Raw genomic sequence first — 22,947 nt, forward strand, 5'->3', positions numbered from 1 at the left:
TTTGTTTTCAGCGGTGCACAGAGGTACAACAGGAGCAAAAGACCTTGATGGATTGATGCAAGAAATGTACAAACAAGAAAGCAGAAAAGCCAAGTTAGAAATTGGCGATGTTATCAGAGTCCGGGGCTGCATCAAAGTTTTTAGGAAACAACGCGAGGTGGTGGCATCTACATTCTGTAAGTCCTGATCTACAGTGAGGTCACACAAACTCCAATTCAGTCTATGGGGTAGATGTATGAAGCAGTGAATACAGTGAAGAAGTGTGCCAGTGGAGAAGTTGCCCACGGCAACCAATCAGCTTTGAGGTTGCATTTATCAAGTACATTCTATGAAATAATAGGCAGAAGCTGATTGGTTGCTATATGCAACTTCTCCACTGGCTCACTTATCCACTCTTTTCATTGCTTCATACATCTACCCCTATGAGATGTATAGAAATGATTGCCAGCCTCAGGCATTTATCCACAGCTTGATAACTTCTTAATGACATACCGCAACCACTTTATATAAAGTGTACTGCAGCTCATAGACCAGCAACATTCAGTCCATGGAGTATTATTAAAGGTAACTGGAAGGATTGAGTCAGATAGTGTCGCCCCCTACACCATGGGCTGCAGCTTAGTACAGCTTCCTAGCTCAGATAATGTTATTCATACCCCATCTGTATACTACGTCACATTGGCTGCAGCTTAATACAGCTTCCTAGCTCAGATAATGTTATTCATACCCCATCTGTATACTACGTCACATGGGCTGCAGCTTAATACAGCTTCCTAGCTCAGATAATGTTATTCATACCCCATCTGTATACTACATCACATGGGCTGCAGCTTAATACAGCTTCCTAGCTCAGATAATGTTATTCATACCCCATCTGTATACTACGTCACATGGGCTGCAGCTTAATACAGCTTCCTAGCTCAGATAATGTTATTCATACCCCATCTGTATACTATGTCACATGGGCTGCAGCTTAATACAGCTTCCTAGCTCAGATAATGTTATTCATACCCCGTCTGTATATTACGTCACATGGGCTGCAGCTTAATGCAGCTTCCTAGCTCAGATAATGTTATTCATACCCCATCTGTATACTACATCACATGGGCTGCAGCATAATACAGTTTCCTAGCTCAGATAATGTTATTCATACCCCATCTGTATACTATGTCACATGGGCTGCAGCTTAATACAGCTTCCTAGCTCAGATAATGTTATTCATACCCCATCTGTATACTATGTCACATGGGCTGCAGCTTAATACAGCTTCCTAGCTCAGATAATGTTATTCATACCCCATCTGTATACTACGTCACATGGGCTGCAGCTTAGTACAGCTTCCTAGCTCAGATAATGTTATTCATACCCCATCTGTATACTACGTCACATGGGCTGCAGCTTAATACAGCTTCCTAGCTCAGATAATGTTATTCATACCCCATCTGTATACTACATCACATGGGCTGCAGCTTAGTACAGCTTCCTAGCTCAGATAATGTTATTCATACCCCATCTGTATACTATGTCACATGGGCTGCAGCTTAATACAGCTTCCTAGCTCAGATAATGTAATTCTTTCCCCGTCTGTATACTACATCACATGGGCATAACGATTCTGCCTTTGAACCTTATGAATACCCCTGCCTATACCTTCTAATATCCTTCCTATAAACCTCTAAGGATGATGCTATTTTGCATACGCAGTCATACAGTAAATAAAGACTCCAGACCTAGAACCTGTGGTTCCAAAGCACAAAGTATTATTCAAGTAAAATACAGCAGTTACATGCTATGATCCTCATATAATCTTTAGCACAAAGGAATTATACAGACCCAAGTACAGTTATACATACGCAGTGCTCTCTGGTCCAGATGTAGGCATCAGCAAGAAACCCCCGTCTATCAGCATTCAGCACGAAAACTAGGAACCCAGGGTCAGAGCACATATATTTATACCCCCCAGAAATAAACAACACAATAGAGAAGTTTGTTGCTAATACCATTGGTCCTAACGGGGAGGGCATATGTTACAAGGCATTTAACAGGTTGGTTCAAATAGACACAATCCAGCCTCTAACAACTGGTGGTCTCTGGTTTCCCGCCTCATGCAAATCCTAACAGTTGGTCATATAATATACATTTTGTTGCTTGAAGTCTCTGCGGTCCATAAGTTGAGAATGCATGTTGCGATCTCTCCATCAATATTACCGGAATACTGTTGAGAGAGTACGCATCAGTACAATACCAAACATGGCTTACTTATCACATATAAAACCTTAGTTACGAAATAATCTTTATTTCCTAACGATTATAATAAATGTGCATACTTGAATCTTATACCTTAAAGCTTATGGAACCTTGTATGTGAATATGTAATGTGTGAGTATGCGGGGTTTGATGTAAAGACGCTAGTTAACTTGGGGCAGATGCGTGTGCATGAAGCTAATATTTGGCGTTTTCATACAGAATCTTATGCATTTGCTAATATGCGACTAGTTAACAGCGCTATTGTGTGTATGAGAAATGGTGTAAGATGCAATCGCATGATGCTAATAGTAATATCGCCACATGTACTAAAGTGTGAGTTTATCTGAATGGCGCTTAGGCGGCCATTCGCAAAATGGCATCTTGCAATCTAATTTCCAAGATGGCGTCTTGCGGCCAGTCGCAAGATGGCGTCGCTGCAATCCAATTTTAAACTGATCTTGTCTCAGCCAATTATCCAGCTTCGACAGTCTGCAGCTTAATACAGCTTCCTAGCTCAGATAATGTTATTCATACCCCATCTGTATACTACGTCACATGGGCTGCAGCTTAATACAGCTTCCTAGCTCAGATAATGTTATTCATACCCCATCTGTATACTACATCACATGGGCTGCAGCTTAGTACAGCTTCCTAGCTCAGATAATGTTATTCATACCCCATCTGTATACTATGTCACATGGGCTGCAGCTTAATACAGCTTCCTAGCTCAGATAATGTAATTCTTTCCCCGTCTGTATACTACATCACATGGGCATAACGATTCTGCCTTTGAACCTTATGAATACCCCTGCCTATACCTTCTAATATCCTTCCTATAAACCTCTAAGGATGATGCTATTTTGCATACGCAGTCATACAGTAAATAAAGACTCCAGACCTAGAACCTGTGGTTCCAAAGCACAAAGTATTATTCAAGTAAAATACAGCAGTTACATGCTATGATCCTCATATAATCTTTAGCACAAAGGAATTATACAGACCCAAGTACAGTTATACATACGCAGTGCTCTCTGGTCCAGATGTAGGCATCAGCAAGAAACCCCCGTCTATCAGCATTCAGCACGAAAACTAGGAACCCAGGGTCAGAGCACACATATTTATACCCCCCAGAAATAAACAACACAATAGAGAAGTTTGTTGCTAATACCATTGGTCCTAACGGGGAGGGCATATGTTACAAGGCATTTAACAGGTTGGTTCAAATAGACACAATCCAGCCTCTAACAACTGGTGGTCTCTGGTTTCCCGCCTCATGCAAATCCTAACAGTTGGTCATATAATATACATTTTGTTGCTTGAAGTCTCTGCGGTCCATAAGTTGAGAATGCATGTTGCGATCTCTCCATCAATATTACCGGAATACTGTTGAGAGAGTACGCATCAGTACAATACCAAACATGGCTTACTTATCACATATAAAACCTTAGTTACGAAATAATCTTTATTTCCTAACGATTATAATAAATGTGCATACTTGAATCTTATACCTTAAAGCTTATGGAACCTTGTATGTGAATATGTAATGTGTGAGTATGCGGGGTTTGATGTAAAGACGCTAGTTAACTTGGGGCAGATGCGTGTGCATGAAGCTAATATTTGGCGTTTTCATACAGAATCTTATGCATTTGCTAATATGCGACTAGTTAACAGCGCTATTGTGTGTATGAGAAATGGTGTAAGATGCAATCGCATGATGCTAATAGTAATATCGCCACATGTACTAAAGTGTGAGTTTATCTGAATGGCGCTTAGGCGGCCATTCGCAAAATGGCATCTTGCGATCTAATTTCCAAGATGGCGTCTTGCGGCCAGTCGCAAGATGGCGTCGCTGCAATCCAATTTTAAACTGATCTTGTCTCAGCCAATTATCCAGCTTCGACAGTCTGCAGCTTAATACAGCTTCCTAGCTCAGATAATGTTATTCATACCCCATCTGTATTGTTATTCATACCCCATCTGTATACTACATCACATGGGCTGCAGCTTAGTACAGCTTCCTAGCTCAGATAATGTTATTCATACCCCATCTGTATACTACGTCACATGGGCTGCAGCTTAATACAGCTTCCTAGCTCACATAATGTTATTCATACCCCATCTGTATACTACGTCACATGGGCTGCAGCTTAATACAGCTTCCTAGCTCAGATAATGTTATTCATACCCCATCTGTATACTACGTCACATGGGCTGCAACTTAATACAGCTTCCTAGCTCAGATAATGTTATTCATACCCCATCTGTATACTACGTCACATGGGCTGCAGCTTAATACAGCTTCCTAGCTCAGATAATGTTATTTATACCCCGTCTGTGTACCACGTCACATGGGCTGCAGCTTAAATACAGCTTCCTAGCTCAGAAAATGTTATTCATACCCCATCTGTATACTACGTCACATGGGCTGCAGCTTAATACAGCTTCCTAGCTCAGATAATGTTATTCATACCCCATCTGTATACTACGTCACATGGGCTGCAGCTTAGTACAGCTTCCTAGCTCAGATAATGTTATTCATACCCCATCTGTATACTACATCACATGGGCTGCAGTTTAATACAGCTTCCTAGCTCAGATAATGTTATTCATACCCCACCTGTATACTACATCACATGGGCTGCAGCTTAGTACAGCTTCCTAGCTCAGATAATGTTATTCATACCCCATCTGTATACTACGTCACATAGGCTGCAGCTTAGTACAGCTTCCTAGCTCAGATAATGTTATTCATACCCCATCTGTATACTACGTCACATGGGCTGCAACTTAGCACAGCTTCCTAGCTCAGATAATGTTATTCATACCCCATCTGTATACTACGTCACATGGGCTGCAGCTTAATACAGCTTCCTAGCTCAGATAATGTTATTCATACCCCATCTGTATACTACGTCACATGGGCTGCAACTTAGTACAGCTTCCTAGCTCAGATAATGTTATTCATACCCCATCTGTATACTACGTCACATGGGCTGCAGCTTAATACAGCTTCCTAGCTCAGATAATGTTATTCATACCCCATTGGTATACGGGTGTGGATTATTAGATCGGACGCGTCTTGTTCGACCATTAAATGGTTGACCGCGTTAGTTCGACACGTTAGGGCGACACTACATAGATCGACAACTAATAGTTAGACATTGTTCCAAATTCGAAAGTAAAATAGATCAACTTTAATAGATCGACACCACACAAATAGACATAATAACAGATCAACAGCTAATAGATCGACAGATAAAAGATTGACTAGTCCTAGATCGATGCCAACTAGGTCTACAGTTGATAGATCGACAGACAAAAGATCGACACATTACTTTTAGATAATACAAAAAGGTATACATAACCTACAGGCTGCCTGCTAATAGCGCATCCCCCGACGCTACTTTCAATCCTGGAACTACAGGTCCCAGCCTGCCCTTTCATCCCTGCAAGTGCTCCTGGCCATGCTAGCCCCCTACATCCACCCTGCAGGCCTTGTCCCTAATTGATGGAAACCCCCATGTGCTGCAGCGCACCCCTTCACCAAACCCCCCCCCCCTGCCTGTGCTAAGACGCTGGCCACTAATAGCGCATCTTCCAATGCTACTTTCAACCATGGAACTACAGGTCCCAGCCAGCCCTTTCATCCCTGCAAGTGCTCCTGATCATGCAAGCCCCCTACAGTCACCCTGTAGCCCTTGTCCATAATTGCTGGGCACCCCCATGTGCTGCAGTGCACCCCTCCATCAGCCCCCTCCCCCCCTGTGCTCCCTGCTGTTCCTGGGCACCTGAACCTGGGCGCATCTTCACCCTGGCAATAACAAGCCGTCTTGATTAAGATGCCGCCCGCTAGTAGTGGGGCTGCGTCTTAAGCTATTGCCGGGGAGAAGATACGCCCAGGTCCAGGCATCCAGGCTGCTGTCCAGCACGCAGCATTTACAACAAGTCTGACCAGTCGCAGCACTGCAAGTCTACTCGCACGCAGAGATCTCATGCTGCGTATACAATTGCAGTGGATAATTTATGCACGCCCTGGAAACGGCGATCAAACATACAGATACGCCTGTGCTTTTCCTACCACACCCCCATCACCGCCCTCCAAACGCTGACACCCAGCCACTCACTCTGCGATGAATTCCTCTGTGCGTCCGTATTCGCACTGCGATCGCTGTGTGGCTTATATGTAGGCGCGATGGTAAACAATCGCTCAAGTTGCGTGCGTAATTGCATCTGTGTAAGGCTGAATCAGGCCCTCTGTGGCTCACAGTAATAGTATATCCTCTATATTGCTGCAAGGCTATTTGTATTCTGTATACCAACATTCACTGAAACATTTGATACAAAGGGTTAGACGAGGAAATGGGTAGAAAAAGACGTGGATGCCGGCTCATCTGCTGCATTACATCCCAGAATAATCTGCTAATGTACATGCTGGAGGGATGCTGCAGTACAATGTGTTACTTAATTGGGATAATCCCTAGTGCCAAATGTGGATTGCTCGCCCATGAAAATCCTTTATTTACTCAGAGACTCATAATTAGGAGCTGAAATGACAAGAAATGTTTTAAGCCTCAGCCAGTTTGTTTCTTTGTTTTAATCAATGAATTTGAACCTATACCATCATGTTGACTATTTGGTAATTTCTGTGTTGCATCTGAATGTAATGATTAGTTGACAATTATGATGCCCACAAATGATATGGTCCATTAGTGCAGGGCGGCTGACTTGCAGCCACATCAGTGAGTGATCCAGTCAAAAATACGGATGGCTAAATTGCACTGATCTGGTCATTCAGGCCTGAGGGCCAAACAACCAGTTTGTAGTATAAAACAAGTGTATCTGCACTTCAGCCGAGCCATGTTGGGAGTCATTACTCAACCAACGTTTCATTACAATTGATCAATCCAGTTGGATCAGGTTTTTGTGTTTTTGAAAAATAGATCATATATTTTAAAAAAAAAAACATTTTTAAATATAAATCACCCACAGATTATTTTTTAAAATTCTCTCGTTCAATAGGAGAATATAAATAATAGTAATTTAGCGCTTTACATCCTTTTTAAATCTTATTTTTTGTTTCAGATAAAGTTGACGATCCTACGCTTGACCTGCAGATAGCCAGGATGCTGGATCTCCCATACGTATACAGAAATGTGTATGACAAACCCTTTATTGTCCCCGATAACATGAAGGATCCTTCCCAGCTCTCGTAAGTTTATGATTTTCTCATCCTATGAAATAGAGATTCAGGGCCTCATTCAGAGGCGGTCGGAGGATGCAAGCGGTCGTTCAGAAACTGGGCGGCCGCTTGCATCCTGACCGCCCCCCTCTGTTTCGGTTGTTAGGTTGTTGGTTTACACCCACAGCTCTAACGACCGCTCGGGTGATGGTCGCGATGGTCAGAGATGTCAGTGGGGCCTCCCCCAAACGGTAGGCGTTCCCATGGGAACGCCTCCGTTTGGGCTGCCACCCCCCCGGCCCGCCTTCCAAACGGGGCGAGCTGTCAATCAACATCGACAGCTCGCCCCCTTTGGAAAGAGACCCGCTACGACCGGCGCTGTCGGTCGTAGCGAGTCTCACGCATGCGCACGAGGGAGCCGGCTCCCTCGTGCGCATGCGCACTGGCCAAACATCGAGGCGGCCGTGCGGTCGTAGACCGTACGGCCGCCTCTGAATAAGGTCCTCATTCTTTATGTAATATCTTGTGACTTAGATGTAATCCCCCGTGTTCCTCCCTATGCTATGGGCGCTTGCTATTAACTGTATTTGAGGGACAGCTTCCAGGGCTTAATGAATGGGGATTTCCATTACTCGGGGCAAACATGACATCGCCGTGTTAGTGCCACCACTGCTAATCAGAGGATATGAATACAGAATACAGTGAGGTGTATATCCTCTTTATGGGGTATATATGTTGTGCCACATTTCCTTTAATTAGATTTTATGGGCCTGATCCAGATTTGGATGGAAATATGCTGTAGATGCTTCCGCATTGTGTGCATGTAAATAAATGCGTATATTTATCTGTATGCAGAGTTATATTCATTGCTGCTGTCTGCCAGCCCCTATGCTTTGTTTGCGCTAATCATCATCTTTAAGGCGCTCCAGCCTATTCTTGGTAAAAATGATACGCCTGTATGCATGCATTTGTGCTTTCAACCCTCTCGGTGTAGCGCGCAGTTGCACCAACACGCCCCCACTGGACCTCACCTATGTGCAAAAGCCCCATTACAACAATGAAATATGCTAATGGTCCCAAAGAGCACCCGAGCATAGGGACGCCCACTGCTGCCTTCTTATCTGCGTACAACGTCGCTTACCTGCGTAAATATCGGTAATATCGACGCACATCGAGTAGCCATCTTGGCCTTGCGGAAGTTCTGACCAGCGGCAAACACTGCAGCTCTCCTGACACGCTGTGGGCTCTCATGCTGCGTATGCAATTGCAGTGGCTAATTAATGCACGGACATGTAATGGCGTTCAAACGGACAGACACGCCTACAATTTTCAGACCACCCCCAAAAACTGACAACCTGTCACTCACTCTGCGATGAATTCCTCTGTGAGTCCGTAGTTGCAATGCGATCGCTGCACAATGACAAACGCATTGGCAAACAATCACTCGATCTGCGTGCATAATCGCCTTTGTGTCCAGCTCCGAGTCAGGCCCAATGTGCGATCAGCACAGCGTAAGGTCCTATATTGGTAAATATATTATGATACATCTGTCTTATGGTGACTATAACAAACAAAATCCTAGCAATGATTTGTCCAGTTGTAACTACCAGCTAATGGCAACATTAAATACTTATAGGTTAAGATGCAAGGATCAGTCATTCGGCAAACCTATATAGCTGTAGTGATTTTCCTTGTTTTACATTTAATTTGAGGGATTGGTTATGAGCAATCCACATATTGCTCTCACAGTGAATAAGCTCAAGGTGGAGCCACATTCCAATGTCAAATATTTATGGGTTTATAGGAGTTCAAATGAGGTTTGCCATTTATATATGTAGACTTTAGATTGTGACAGTGTATGCATTAACAGGTTAATGATGCATGGAGGGTGTGTGAACTTTGTTACATATAGAGTCACATTTTATAGACATTTCTATTGCAGTTGGCCATTTGATCTTGTAACTTTGGAGCATCCAGATTTTCTGCTTTGCTTTGGGATGGTTCGGGTTGAGTATATTTAAGTAAAATAAGATCCTAATGACGCTCCAGTGGTGTCTTCCGGGCTCGGCTGTCAGCTGATAGTCTGTATACTGCACAGCCTAACCCTAACCTTCCCTCCCGCAGGCTAACCCTAACCCTCCGCCCTCGCACCCTAATTCTAACCTCCCATCCTGCAGCCTAACCCTGACTGTTGGCATTCTGAGAATGTCAGCATTTCACTGGTTGACGTGTCAGATGATGAACCCAGTGACATCAACTGTCAAAGATGGAGGAGGAAGTCTGTTGATCTTAGGGCTCTTTTGCTGGTTCCCCAGTCGTTGACTTGCACCCTATAGCAAAAGAGCTACTACAGCATTTTGCAGCACCATGCAATACCCTCTGGTCTACAGCTAGTTGGTCAAGGGTTCATCCTGCAGCAAGACAATGACCCAAAACATACCTCCAGGTGATGTCACAGGTACATTTGAGGAAAAGAACAAGACATAGGTTTGAAATCATGGAATGGCCGACACAGTCTGCAGACTTAAACCTCGTTGAGCTGGTTTGGGATGAACTGGACAGAAGGGTGGAAGCAACCTACAAGTGCATCACATTTGTGGGAACATCTGCCTCGGCGTTGGGGAGAATTTCCTAAATAATATTTGATTTCCAAAAGATTGCCACAACTGTTATATCTGCAAAAGGCGGCTACTTTTACTGGAGTCAAAAATGTAGATCACATTTTATGATTTCTTCTTTTTCACTTCCAATTGTTCATTTCTTCTATACTTTAACTTCAGAGCACATTGAGACATTAAACTGTGAAAATTTCAATTAAGACTGGAAAAATGGAGGTGTTCTAAAACATTTCAGTGTGTGTCTATATATTTCATACATACGTGTACATTTCATACATATGTGTATATATATATATATATATTATATATTACACACACATACTGCATATATTTTATATATATATATATTATAAAATATGCAGTATGTGTGTTTTTGTCCTGCGTTTTGCTGCCTTTCCCCCCGTTACCTCGCCCCCAGTTACCTCACTGACTGTCAGTCACACTGCAGGTAAATAGTCGCTTTGAGCTCTACTGACACATGCACAGTACAATTGGACAGATGTGCAGTTTACGATAATCGTTCAGCTGTGTAAACATCGGAATAGCGTACATCTCTGAATCAGGCAAATAAAGACCACAACACGTTTACGCAAGGACCAACCTTTCAATGTTAAGTAACCATTTTTAGTCAGGGGATATATTATGAGCACAATATATCGTTTTACTATTTCCTAATTTCCAGCCATAGACAGGACAGATGTATTAATAATATGTATTATCAGATCATTTTCTGCATCATTTTGTGGCTTGACTGTTCATTCGAACACTAAATAAATATACAGCACTGCGGCTTATACCTTTAGTGTACAACCAAAATGATGGTATATTTGTTTATAGTTTTATCAAGTTGTATTACCCCATTATCTGCTTCCTCCATTGTTGTAAATTTCCCCATTATCCTTTATGATATTTTAGTTATTTGTAAAGTAAATGAAAACGACAGTTACAAATAACATGTAAATAATACACTAATGCAGGGGTAGGCAGCCAGTGACACTCCAGCTGCTGTGGAACTACACATCCTAGCATGCCCTGCCTCATGCCTGAGCAGCAATACTGTGGCAGGGCATGCTGGGTAAGGATACTGCCTTTGAACCTCTATATACCCCTGCCTATACCTTCTAATATCCTTCCTATAAACCTCTAAGGATGATGCAAATTTGCGTACGCTGTCATACAGTAAATAAAGACTCCAGACCTAGAACATGTGGTTCCAAAGCACAAAGTATTATTCAAGTAAAAGTACAGCAGTTACACGCTATGATCCTCATATAATCTTAGCGCAAAGAGATTATACAGACCCAAGTACAATTATACATACGCAGCGCTCTCTGGTCCAGATGTTAGGCATCAGCAAGAAACCCCTCGTCAAGCAGCATTCAGCACGAAGACTAGGAACCCAGGGTCAAAGCATATTTATACCCCCCAGAAATAAACAACACATTAGAGAAGTTTGTTGCTAATACCATTGGTCCTAACGGGGAGGGCATATGTTACAAGGCATTTAACAGGTTGATTCAAATAGACATAACCCAGCCTCTAACAACTGGGGGTCTCTGGTTTCCTGCCCCATACAACATCCTAACAGTTGTTCATATAATGTACATTTTGTTACTTGAAGTCTCTGCGGTCCATAAGTTGAGAATGCATGATGCGATCTCCATACCGATGGTACCGGAATACTGTTGAAAGAGTACGCATCAGTACAATACCAATCACGGCTTACTTATCATGTATAAAACCTTAGTTACCAAATAATCTTTATTTCACAGCATTTATGCTAAATGAACAAACTTAAATCTTATACTTTAAAGCTTATTAAACCTTTTATGTGAATATGTAATGTGTAAGTATGCGGGGTGTGATGTAAAGACGCTAGGTAACTTGGGGCAGATGCGTACGCATGAAGCTAATAAACAGCGTTTTCATACAGGATCTTATGCATTTGCTAATATGCGTTTAGTTACCAGCGCAATTGTGCGTATTAATGTGTGTATGAGAAATGGTGCACTTAAATCTCACTTAAACTAAGTGAACACCTAGCAGTGTGGATTGCTGAGCCTTATAGTTCCACACGCCCCCTCTCTCAGCAGCCCCCACCCTTCCCAGGCTCAAAAGTACAGTCCTTTGTTCTCCCAGGTTCTTGTGTAAATGCAAATTAGCACAGCTACAAGACCCAAACCTCAGATAACACTCTTGGCTTTGAAGGTATTTTATTGCAGGAAGCCTGCTAATGTAAGGTGCTACAAACAACCCTCTTGCTGTATTCGAGCAGGGCCACCTGGAGTGAGAGCAGACGTTATGTCCAGGAAGCTTGTCTACACAAGCTAGTTGTCACGTGGCCATTTGCTCTGTTTAGCTAATGCAATCCAATTTTGACATACTGTAATAATATACACTTTATCCAAAGCACCCAAACTACGTAAAGTCATAAAATGGGCTTTTGATGAATCGCCGTAACTTATGGCGATGGTCACAGATGCAATCGCATGATGCTAATAGTAATATCGCCACATGTACTAAAGTGTGAGTTTATCTAAAATGGCGCTTTGGCGGCCATTCGCAAAATGGCGTCTTGCGATCAGTCGCAAGATGGTGCGATTCAATTTTAAACTGATCTTGTCTCAGCCAATAATCCAGCTTCGACATGGGATATGTAGTTTCACAGCACCTGGAGTGTCACAGGCTGCCTACACCTATACTAATGAACTGATAGATTAGACAGCAGAGATCTTGTGGCTTTTTCTGAGCACACAGGAAAATGATGTGTAAGAGCTGGTGAGTTTCCCCTTCCTTCTCTCTGAGCCACCTGGCTTTGCTTATTGCATCACCCTAAAGATTTGTCACATATAGTGAGAGTGAGCAGAGATGCCTGATTGTAAATAGTCTGACTTCTGCCAGGCAAGCAGAGGGAAATATATCATTGTGTCATTGTGCAGTACACTTCACATAAAGAAATAGATGGTAACAACAAATGTTTGTATTTATGTGCAAATCACACAAATCATGTAACAGTCATACAGTTAGAGCAGGTATGGGGAACCTCAGGCCCGGGGGCTGTATAAGGCCCCCGAAATCATTTGGACTGGTCCTCTGAGCAGAATGTTTAGCGGCAGTAGTGGAGAGACACAGCTCTGACCAGCAGAATGTTTAGCGGCAGTAGTGGAGAGACACAGCTCTGACCAGCAGCATGTTTAGCGGCAGTAGTGGAGAGACACAGCTCTGTCCACAAGAATGTTTAGCGGCAGTAGTGGAGAGACACACAGCTCTGACCAGCAGCATGTTTAGCGGCAGTAGTGGGGAGATACAGCTCTGTCCAGCAGAATGTTTAGCGGTAGTAGTGGAGAGACGCAGCTCTGACCAGTAGAATGTTTAGCGGCAGTAGTGGAGAGACACAGCTCTGTCCACAAGAATGTTTAGCGGCAGTAGTGGAGAGAAACAGCTCTGACCAGCAGAATGATTAGCGGCAGTAGTGGAGAGACACAGCTCTGACCAGCAGAATGTTTAGCGGCAGTAGTGGAGAGACACAGCTCTGTCCACAAGAATGTTTAGCGGCAGTAGTGGAGAGACACAGCTCTGTCCAGCAGAATGTTTAGCGGTAGTAGTGGAGAGACACAGCTCTGACCAGCAGAATGTTTAGCGGCAGTAGTGGAGAGACACAGCTCTGTCCAGCAGAATGTTTAGCGGCAGTAGTGGGGAGATACAGCTCTGTCCACAAGAATGTTTAGCGGCAGTAGTGGAGAGACACAGCTCTGTCCAGCAGAATGTTTAGCGGCAGTAGTGGGGAGATACAGCTCTGTCCAGCAGAATGTTTAACGGTAGTAGTGGAGAGACACAGCTCTGACCAGCAGAATGTTTAGCGGCAGTAGTGTAGAGACACAGCTCTGTCCACAAGAATGTTTAGCGGCAGTAGTGGAGAGACACAGCTCTGTCCAGCAGAATGTTTAGCGGTAGTAGTGGGGAGATACAGCTCTGTCCAGCAGAATGTTTAGCGGTAGTAGTGGAGAGACACAGCTCTGACCAGCAGAATGTTTAGCGGCAGTAGTGGAGAGACACAGCTCTGTCCACAAGAATGTTTAGCGGCAGTAGTGGAGAGACACAGCTCTGACCAGCAGAATGTTTAGCGGTAGTAGTGGGGAGATACAGCTCTGTCCAGCAGAATGTTTAGCGGTAGTAGTGGGGAGACACAGCTCTGTCCAGCAGAATGTTTAGCGGCAGTAGTGGAGAGACAGCTCTGTCCACGAGAATGTTTAGCGGCAGTAGTGTAGAGACACAGCTCTGACCAGCAGAATGTTTAGCGGCAGTAGTGGAGAGACACACAGCTCTGACCAGCCGCATGTTTAGCGGCAGTAGTGGAGAGAAACAGCTCTGACCAGCAGAATGTTTAGCGGCAGTAGTGGAGAGACACAGCTCTGACCAGCAGCATGTTTAGCGGCAGTAGTGGAGAGAAACAGCTCTGACCAGCAGAATGTTTAGCGGCAGTAGTGGAGAGACACAGCTCTGACCAGCAGCATGTTTAGCGGCAGTAGTGGAGAGACACAGCTCTGACCACAAGAATGTTTAGCGGCAGTAGTGGAGAGACACAGCTCTGTCTACAAGAATGTTTAGCGGCAGTAGTGGAGAGACACAGCTCTGACCAGCAGAATGTTTAGCGGCAGTAGTGGAGAGACACAGCTCTGACCAGCAGAATGTTTAGCGGCAGTAGTGGAGTGACACAGCTCTGACCACAAGAATGTTTAGCGGCAGTAGTGGAGAGACACAGCTCTGACCAGCAGAATGTTTAACCTGCTCGCTGCTGTCCTGGATGAATGGGAGGTGCAGGCATGTTGTTTTATGTTTTTCCTTTAGAATTGTATTGCTTAACAACTAACCCATTGGTGAAAGCTTTTTTTTTAAAACGAAAACATTATAATGGATAGTGAAGAGCGTAAGTAAGCAACCAGCTACCTGGCATTACCTAGTGGCAGTGGTTTCCAATCTTTCTTGAATCATGGCACTCTAGAGTATCAGCATGTTCTTCATGGCACCCCTAGGGCAAGTGTTTTTTATTGATAAATTAATCAAAAATTATTAAATTCAATAAATTGTGCTTATCTGTCATCCTTAGGGTCAGTTATGTGGTGGTGGACAGGGTTGTGCTTCTGTTTGTCCACATATGTTATGATTGGCAGCCACCTGCTCTGGTTTGATTATCACATTAACCATAAATCATTTTATTTGGTCCTGGACCATCAACCCATGGCATCTTTGCAAGTGCCCTGCAGCACCCCAGGGTGCCACAACACAACTGTCTTATGGGACTAATTCCACAATATTTGCAGAGCAGCAGGTTGTCTAAATGCGATAGAGATCAATTAACACATGTATTCTTGTATTCTTCTATTCTGTAACAGAGAGCAAGCCGTCTTATCGCACTCCAGCCTCATTACGCTGATCAGTGATAGAATAAAGGCGTTTTTAGAAGAGAACAATATTTGCAACTTTTACCAGCGTGAACTGGAAAGCGTGCCCTCCTTACTCTCCGCTGCTACAGCTCCAGTTACCAAGACACAGGTGCTTATGGGTCTCTCACATTGCGGCTTCCAAACCGCATGTAATCCATGAAGTTTTCTTCTATTCTTTAGCTTGAGTCCATTACATACAGTCCGTCTCTGGTTATAAGACCACACACTACAGCTAATTGTATATTTGGGATTTTATAATTATTATTATTTATCTATATGGTGCCACAAAATTCTAAATTCTGCAGAGCTATATAATTGGATCAGGATACAGTACCTTGTTCAACACTGTTGCCATCAGATTTCATTTCTATATTTGGTCATTCATAATTCATAACACAGGATGAACAGCGATCATTAGTACAGTACTTCATAGCGTCCAACTAGACCTTAGCTTTTATCTATCTAACGTGCAATTGACTGATCTAAGCTAACATCGTTCGGTGCTATAGATTCCAACATGTTCATGCCATTAAAAGGACAATTCTGTGTTTGATATGCAAAAGCATTAATCACTTCCTCATTCAGTTACTGGGCATGCTCAGAGTTATCTCTCTCCCTGAGAATCGATAAAACAAAAACCACCACTTCCTTTCTTAGCCAGCTCTCTCACACTTCAACCCTCATAGATTGTAGACTCTATTGTCACGAGCTGGGGCTTACCCTCTGTGCTATGTCTTCACCTCCTTTATCAGCTTTGTATGTACTTGTGTTTCTATGTATGATGTATGTTTTTTATGATTTGTTGTTAGAACTGTCTGGCACCTGAAAATGTTTTGCAAATAATGCAAATGTTAATGAATGTCACACAGAATACGGGTCTCATCGAAACCTACTGATATGTATATTATTCACAACTATAAACCTACCATCTGTTTCTCTTAAGTGAATAAAAATTGTACACACAGTTATTGTACTTTTGTGCATTCACTATATTCCATCAAGAGATAATAAATATTTTTCAGTTAAACAGGCAGATTCAATTCTGTGCAATACTCGCAATGTGCCAGCCAGGAATGGCGCACTGCGACTATAAATATCGCTAGTTTTTCCTGGCACCCCATAGGGATGAGCCGGAAAGTTATAATGTTCATTCCTACCATAGCAGGCAAATATGTGCACAGACGGATATGGAGTGATGGTAAACGGCACATCATGCAGGATTGAATTGTCCCAAAAAGTATGTTTATCACTGAATTCTTTGATTGTGGCAGACCTTGTAAAAAATGCATACCCTCCAACATGACCCCTTCCACCAGGTACAAAATTCTCCACTCCTGGACTTCACTCTTAATTGATTATTGCTGTCACCTGTGATGAAACAGCCTTCACATCAATGAATCAGTTCAACACAGGTGACTGCAATCATATATACAGAGGAAAGTCCAGGAGCACAGCATTTTGTACCTAGTGGAAGGGGTCATGTTGGGGGTCTGAAAATGACACACATTTGGTGTCTCTGACCTAGCTTATTAAATTATATGGTTAATATCTAGGAATACCATAGTGCGGAGGTTCCCAAACGCTGTCCCTAAGACACCCCAACAGCTCAAGTTTTACAGATAATTATGGTTAAGCACATGTGGTTAAATCAAATTGACTGAGGTACTAATTAAGTCACATGTGGTCAAGCATAGATATCCTTAAAATCTGGACTGTTAGGATGTTTTGAGGAATGAGTTTGGAAACCTCTGCCAAAGTGGTAAGTGAATAATCATGAAAAGTGTAATTTTTCTTGTTTTGTCCCATTTATTTGCTTTTTAATACCCAATACATTATATAAGCACAAAAAAAACACTTTGGGTACCATAAAGAAATAATATTTGCAGTGATATTTACTTATAGTCAAAACATGAAAATTGGCTTGTATCTTGAATTTTGTAAATCTTTAAAAAGTGACCTATAAAGGTTTCTATCAAAGATGGAAATATTTCCAGATAAAACAGGGCAGGATTTTCTAATATCCTTGGGGACTTGCTATGTAGCCATGGTAACTTTGTCAGTGACACCTGTGCTGTTTTATGTTTACAGAATTGCTCAAGTGTTACTTCCAGTTCCAAAGAAATTCACAACCTGTTCAAAGAAGCCATTGGCTCGCTGCAAGCACAAGGCATTGTTTACCAGACAGGCCGAGACGTTTATCAGGTAAGAAAGAGATGTAGGGCCTGATTCAGCAAGGATCGCTACTGTGATTACGCTCACAATCGGACTATTGTTGCGTTCTTCGCATGTGTAAACATCGCAGTGCGCGAACCAGCCACTATGATAGGGACTGCGATCGCATTGACTACACAGACCCATTGCAGAGTGATTGATGGGCAGTACCGTTTGGGGAGGGTTGACAGGGGGGGGGGGGGGGGTCGGCGAAACGCAGGCGTGCCAGTGCGTTTGAACGCCGTTGCAGGGGCGTGCATAAATTATCCACTGCGATGCCATATGCAGCCCATGGACTCATAGCGTGCGATGAAGTTAGTAAGGGAGCTTGTGCAAGTGTGCGTGAAGCTGCGATGGTACTCGATGTTACCAATGGTTTCACAGTCTTGCTAAGTATTACAGATGTGTGTAAGGTAAAGGGAGCGTCCTTATGTTGTGCTGCGATGGCATAGTGATCGCAGTGGTTTACAATATTTTCGCAGTGAGACTGAGTGCGTAATCGCTAATGCATTTGCAGTTGCGATCTGTAATGAATCGGGCCCATAGTTAATATTATTGTATTATGCGCAGTGTTCTAACCTCAAGAATTACACCTGTTCCTTGTGTATGAACATTGTGTGATTGGAATGTCAGGGTGAATGTTCACAGTACATTATCAGTTTATTTATTAAATGTAGCTGTGATGCATGATGGTATATATTCATAATGTCGACATGGACAATGACACAATGTTGACACCCAATTTTTCATGATGTAAGGGTTAGGTTAATGCTGCGGTAGGGTTACTTAGGAGCCCTATGGGAAACTACATGTCGACATGCCTAATGTCAACATGCAGAATGTTGACTTTATTTATTACCAGTTATTTATATAGCGCACACATATTCCTCAGCGCTTTTCTGAGAATATTTGTCCATTCACATCAGTCCCTGCCCCAGTGGAGCTTACAGTCTATTTTCCCTACCACATGCACATGCTCACTAGGGTTAATTTTTTGGACAGAGGAAACCGGACTACCCAGAGTAAACCCTCGCAAGCGCACGGAGAGAATATGTAAGCTCCACACAGTTAGGGCCGTTTTGGGAATTTAATCCAATACCTCAGTGCTGTGAGGCAGTATTGCTAACTATTACACCAACCGTGCTCCCAATCATGTCAACAATTGTCAATATCAACATTCAGACGACGTCAGTAGGGGGAATGTGGGCATTCTGAGCATTAATGTATTCTACCACATGGGACAGTTTATGAGAGGAGGGGGCCTGTATGCAGACCACTCCGTGTGGGCCCCCTCCCCTCTGTGGTGCAGTAGACTCTGGCATCGTGCCAGAGTCTACCGCGCATGCGCAGGTCTCTGTCGCCCGCTCCTTGTTACCGGGGACACTTCTACTGCGTATGCGCAGATCACCGGAAAAATGTCCGTTGCGCCATATTCCCAGTGAGTAGCGCTGCTACTGCAATGCTGACGCTGCTCTCCAGAGAGGTATTAAACATGGGTGCAGCGATGTGGGCCCCCCTGGACCTAGGGGGCTGAGTGTACCCATTATAGATACGCTAATGTCACCACACACCCTGCATGATGTATTTTGTTCTAAAAGGTTTTGGGTCTGTAAATTAGTTTATATTGTAATTTTGAAGGTAATTGGCTCTGACTGCATATTACAGTACTTATTATTACTAATTAGTTATTATTGTTTAGGTAACAGATCAAGACAGGAAATTATATAAGTTAACTCTCAACATTATTGAAGAGGATTGCAAAAGACAAAGACGTAAGTGGCCCTTTTTCTGTATGCATGCTTTATACTCATAATAAATGAACATATCTTGTCCGCTTTATAGTCGCACCATTTAAGGCTGCTGTATTTTATGGACGGTTTCACTAAACAAAAACATATACAGTACTTTTTAAAAAATATGCACCCTAAGGGTCATTTATGTATAATAGTAACTGTCTTACCTTTGATTGTCTGGGGTGTATATACTGTACTCTGTAAAAGAGCTTTAATGGCCATTGGGGCAGATGTATGAAGCTCTGGAAAGTGATAAAGTGCAGAGTGATAAACGACCAACCAATCAGCTCACAACTGTCATGTTACAGGCTGTGTTTGAAAAATGACAGGTGGGAGCGGATTGGTTGGTCATTTATCACTCTGCACTTTATCACTTTCCACAGCTTCATACATCTGCCCCAATGTTCCATCTTTCCATACATATAGGTTCCATTGGGACTTGCTTTAGCTTGGGGGAAGGTGTACAGCCCAATGCGGTTTGGGAATATAGAAAGCATAGAAACAAGTGCACATTACACTGAGAGTTGTCCCACATATTACCCTGTCCTTACTCCTGGGCTTCTTAGGTTACAGATCACCTCTGTATTACTAGCACTCACCAGGTAGAGAAGCTGATTGAGTGAGACCAACGAGCAGTGAGGATAGAGCAATATGCAGGATGACTCCCAAGCCAGGACCATGCATTACCATTTAGGTAGCACTGATTGCTCTGCTCTGTCCCACGGTTTTGTTTTCTTTCACGTATATAGTGGGAAACACAGTGGAACAGTGGTTACTGTACATAGCATTGTTGTTGTGCGCCATATAGATGTAGAGCACATGCACAATATCAGGCCCCAGAGGACTGAAACTGGGGAACACTGATTCATTCAATGACTCCAGGGCTGAGAGCTCTCAGAGGCTTCTAGCTAGTTGTACATCTCATTGTGTATACACAGTGACTGGGCCCAGCGGTGATATAATACAATGTCATTGGCCCCAGATGTTGTGGAATGTTATTAGGTTGTGCAGCTCAGAAGCTTACTAACCATTGTACGGTCGAATATTGTTTAAAAACATTTCTAATTTAATTAGGTAAATAAGACCTATTTAAAAGCATATTGAATATTTTTGGAAAAAGTGACCCCAGTGGGTGTCTGGTGCCACTCTGTGGGTGTGTCTAATAGGCCTATTTAGCATTATCCCCCAATCCTTAACCATTTTTTATTAATTTTCATAGAATCCCCTGTAACAACTGACACACCCCATAGCATCCTCCCCTCCCCCTCATATATTATCACCCCACCCCTGGGGCCAATTCCTGTGTTCCCCAGTAATATAACAAAGTGACCATAGCTCAAGTGGTTAAGATTAGTCCTAAAATTGAGTGTTCTTATATGTTGGATTGGGAATCCAGTCTATTCTGTTCTTAAACCTCTCAGGGTACGCACATTAAGTAAAGCAACCTCATACAATAATGCGATAGTCTTACAGTCCCTTTCCCAGATCACTCATTTTGTCATTAATTTAATTGAAATAAAACATTGGAACCTGTTTTTGCGTTAAAATTAATTGCTACAGTACTTCATATCTAGTGGCTTCTTTTGGGCCTCGGTGTTGCTGCGATTTGTGAATTCTAATTTCCAGTTTCTCTGGCTGAATGAGAAGCTTACGGCTTCAGTGGAGGAGCTGAGCGTTTTATTATGGGAAATCTATGGTATTTCTTTCTTATCTGAAGATTTATAACCTGTAAGTTACAAGGTACAGATGTGTTACATCTATCCTCCACACTCTACAGGACACGTGAGCACCGTGCGACTCGGTAGTGCCGAGCGTATTTTTGTGCAACTTTTTTCTTAAAATGCATCTTATTCAAAATTGATCAGATAATTGTTGGCCAATGAGGATCAGTATGCACCTTTTCCACCCTTACTAGTGGAATGCAATGCTGCCCACAGGTTACCCAGCCTCTCTACCTGTTCACCAACGCCTCATCTCACCAAATTGCTGGAGAGTGATGCTGTTCCTTGGCTCCCAGGCTGAGTAGCAGGGGATCCAGTCACATGGTGGACAGTTACAATGTCGACACTTGAATGTCGACATGGATCATCTGCCTCCCTCACCTGTGCTCTGCTCAGCGGTCTTCAATCTACTACGGTTATCTTCAGGAGTGTCTCCGGCATCTAATGCTTATCTGGACTTTCGCTCAGTCCTTTTGGCTGCCCACCATAGGCTGTTACCGTGGCTGGTTTCTTCTGTTCTGAGTATTTATACCCGTGCTGTACATGAGTTTCAAAGGTGGCTCTGAGTTCTGAGTTTCTCGATTCCAGGTTCCTTACTATGCAGCTCTGAGTCTCTACAGTAGTGTTCGTCTGAGTTCCCAGTAAACTAGAGGGGTCCAGCCTAAAGCTCCTGTGAGTTCGCCATGATTGGTTCCAGGCTCTCACGGCTGGGATTCCAGTTCTGTATCCTGGTGCAGAATCCGGTCCAGAGGTGCCAACTCGTGCTGCCATGGTTGCCAAGGACAGTCAAGCTCCTAGATTCTGCCCATTTCTGCTCCATGAACAGACAACTGATCAAGTCACCCAGTTTCATCAACACTCCTGCTTCAGCTGGTCCCAAAGGTCCCCAGACAGATCTCAAACCTCCGATACTCGTGACAGTATGGAATTTGTATAACTCTCAGAACATATGAATAGTTTGTAAACCTATGCTCACGTCCATATGTATCTTACCTTATTAAATATTAGGCTGATCGCTATAGTCACTTATAATATATCAGCCCTTTTAATTAGATATGGAGACCAGAGATGGTATGAATGGTGACTTAGGGGTAAATTTACTAATGGTCTATTTAAAATTCGATCAATATCGATGGGCTTGCCGAACGCAAAATCTGCATATTTATTATTCGTAGGGTTTCTACTTCAATTTGAAGTTGAAACCCTATAGAGGATAAATATTCAGATTTTGCTTTAGGAAAGCTCATCGAAGTTGGTCGATTTGTAAATCTATCTAAATTACGGGAATACTGGAATGTATTCCCACAGCGGTGGCGGCTCGCACTCTATTGCATTTAGCCTTTACTGTTTAGATCTCTTCCTAACTGTAACCACTAGAGGTCACCCTCTGATAAAGTAATCTCTTGTGATAGACTTGTGGTATGCATACTGATGATTTTACAGGGAACACTCCTGTTCTTTTATTTTTACTTATTTTCCAATATAATATTGTTTTTATTGCATGTCATGTGTATTGGCTGAATGTATTTTCTCTTTTCCTTTTAAGTGTCTCCACGGTTTACTTTAAATATGTGTTTGGAGACTTATGTATTAGTGCACCCACTATTGCTAAATATATTTTAGATGGTCACAGAACTCCTTGGTGGGTTTGCATTATCCCATATACAAAGGGACTATTACCCACTGTAACCTTGGACCCATTGCTGGCAGAAGAAAACGCTGCCAGTGCACTCA

The 22,947-nt window shown here is 42.9% G+C and overlaps 1 protein-coding gene across 2 annotated transcripts in view; it reads left to right on the forward strand.

The window, feature by feature from the left end:
• STN1 (STN1 subunit of CST complex) overlaps nt 1-22,947 on the forward strand; it is a 64,813-nt gene that overhangs the window by 37,373 nt on the left and 4,493 nt on the right. For both annotated transcript variants that reach the window (XM_088448736.1, XM_088448735.1), the window contains exons 5-9: nt 12-176; nt 7,330-7,456; nt 15,438-15,597; nt 17,577-17,690; nt 19,399-19,471. In XM_088448736.1, the coding sequence (XP_088304862.1) occupies nt 12-176; nt 7,330-7,456; nt 15,438-15,597; nt 17,577-17,690; nt 19,399-19,471 (639 nt within the window). The remainder of the gene's footprint in view (nt 1-11; nt 177-7,329; nt 7,457-15,437; nt 15,598-17,576; nt 17,691-19,398; nt 19,472-22,947) is intronic.

This window comes from Taudactylus pleione, unplaced genomic scaffold (assembly GCF_031769625.1).
Source record: "Taudactylus pleione unplaced genomic scaffold, aTauple2 ptg000464l, whole genome shotgun sequence".
In the NCBI taxonomy this organism is placed as follows: Eukaryota; Metazoa; Chordata; class Amphibia; order Anura; family Myobatrachidae; genus Taudactylus; species Taudactylus pleione.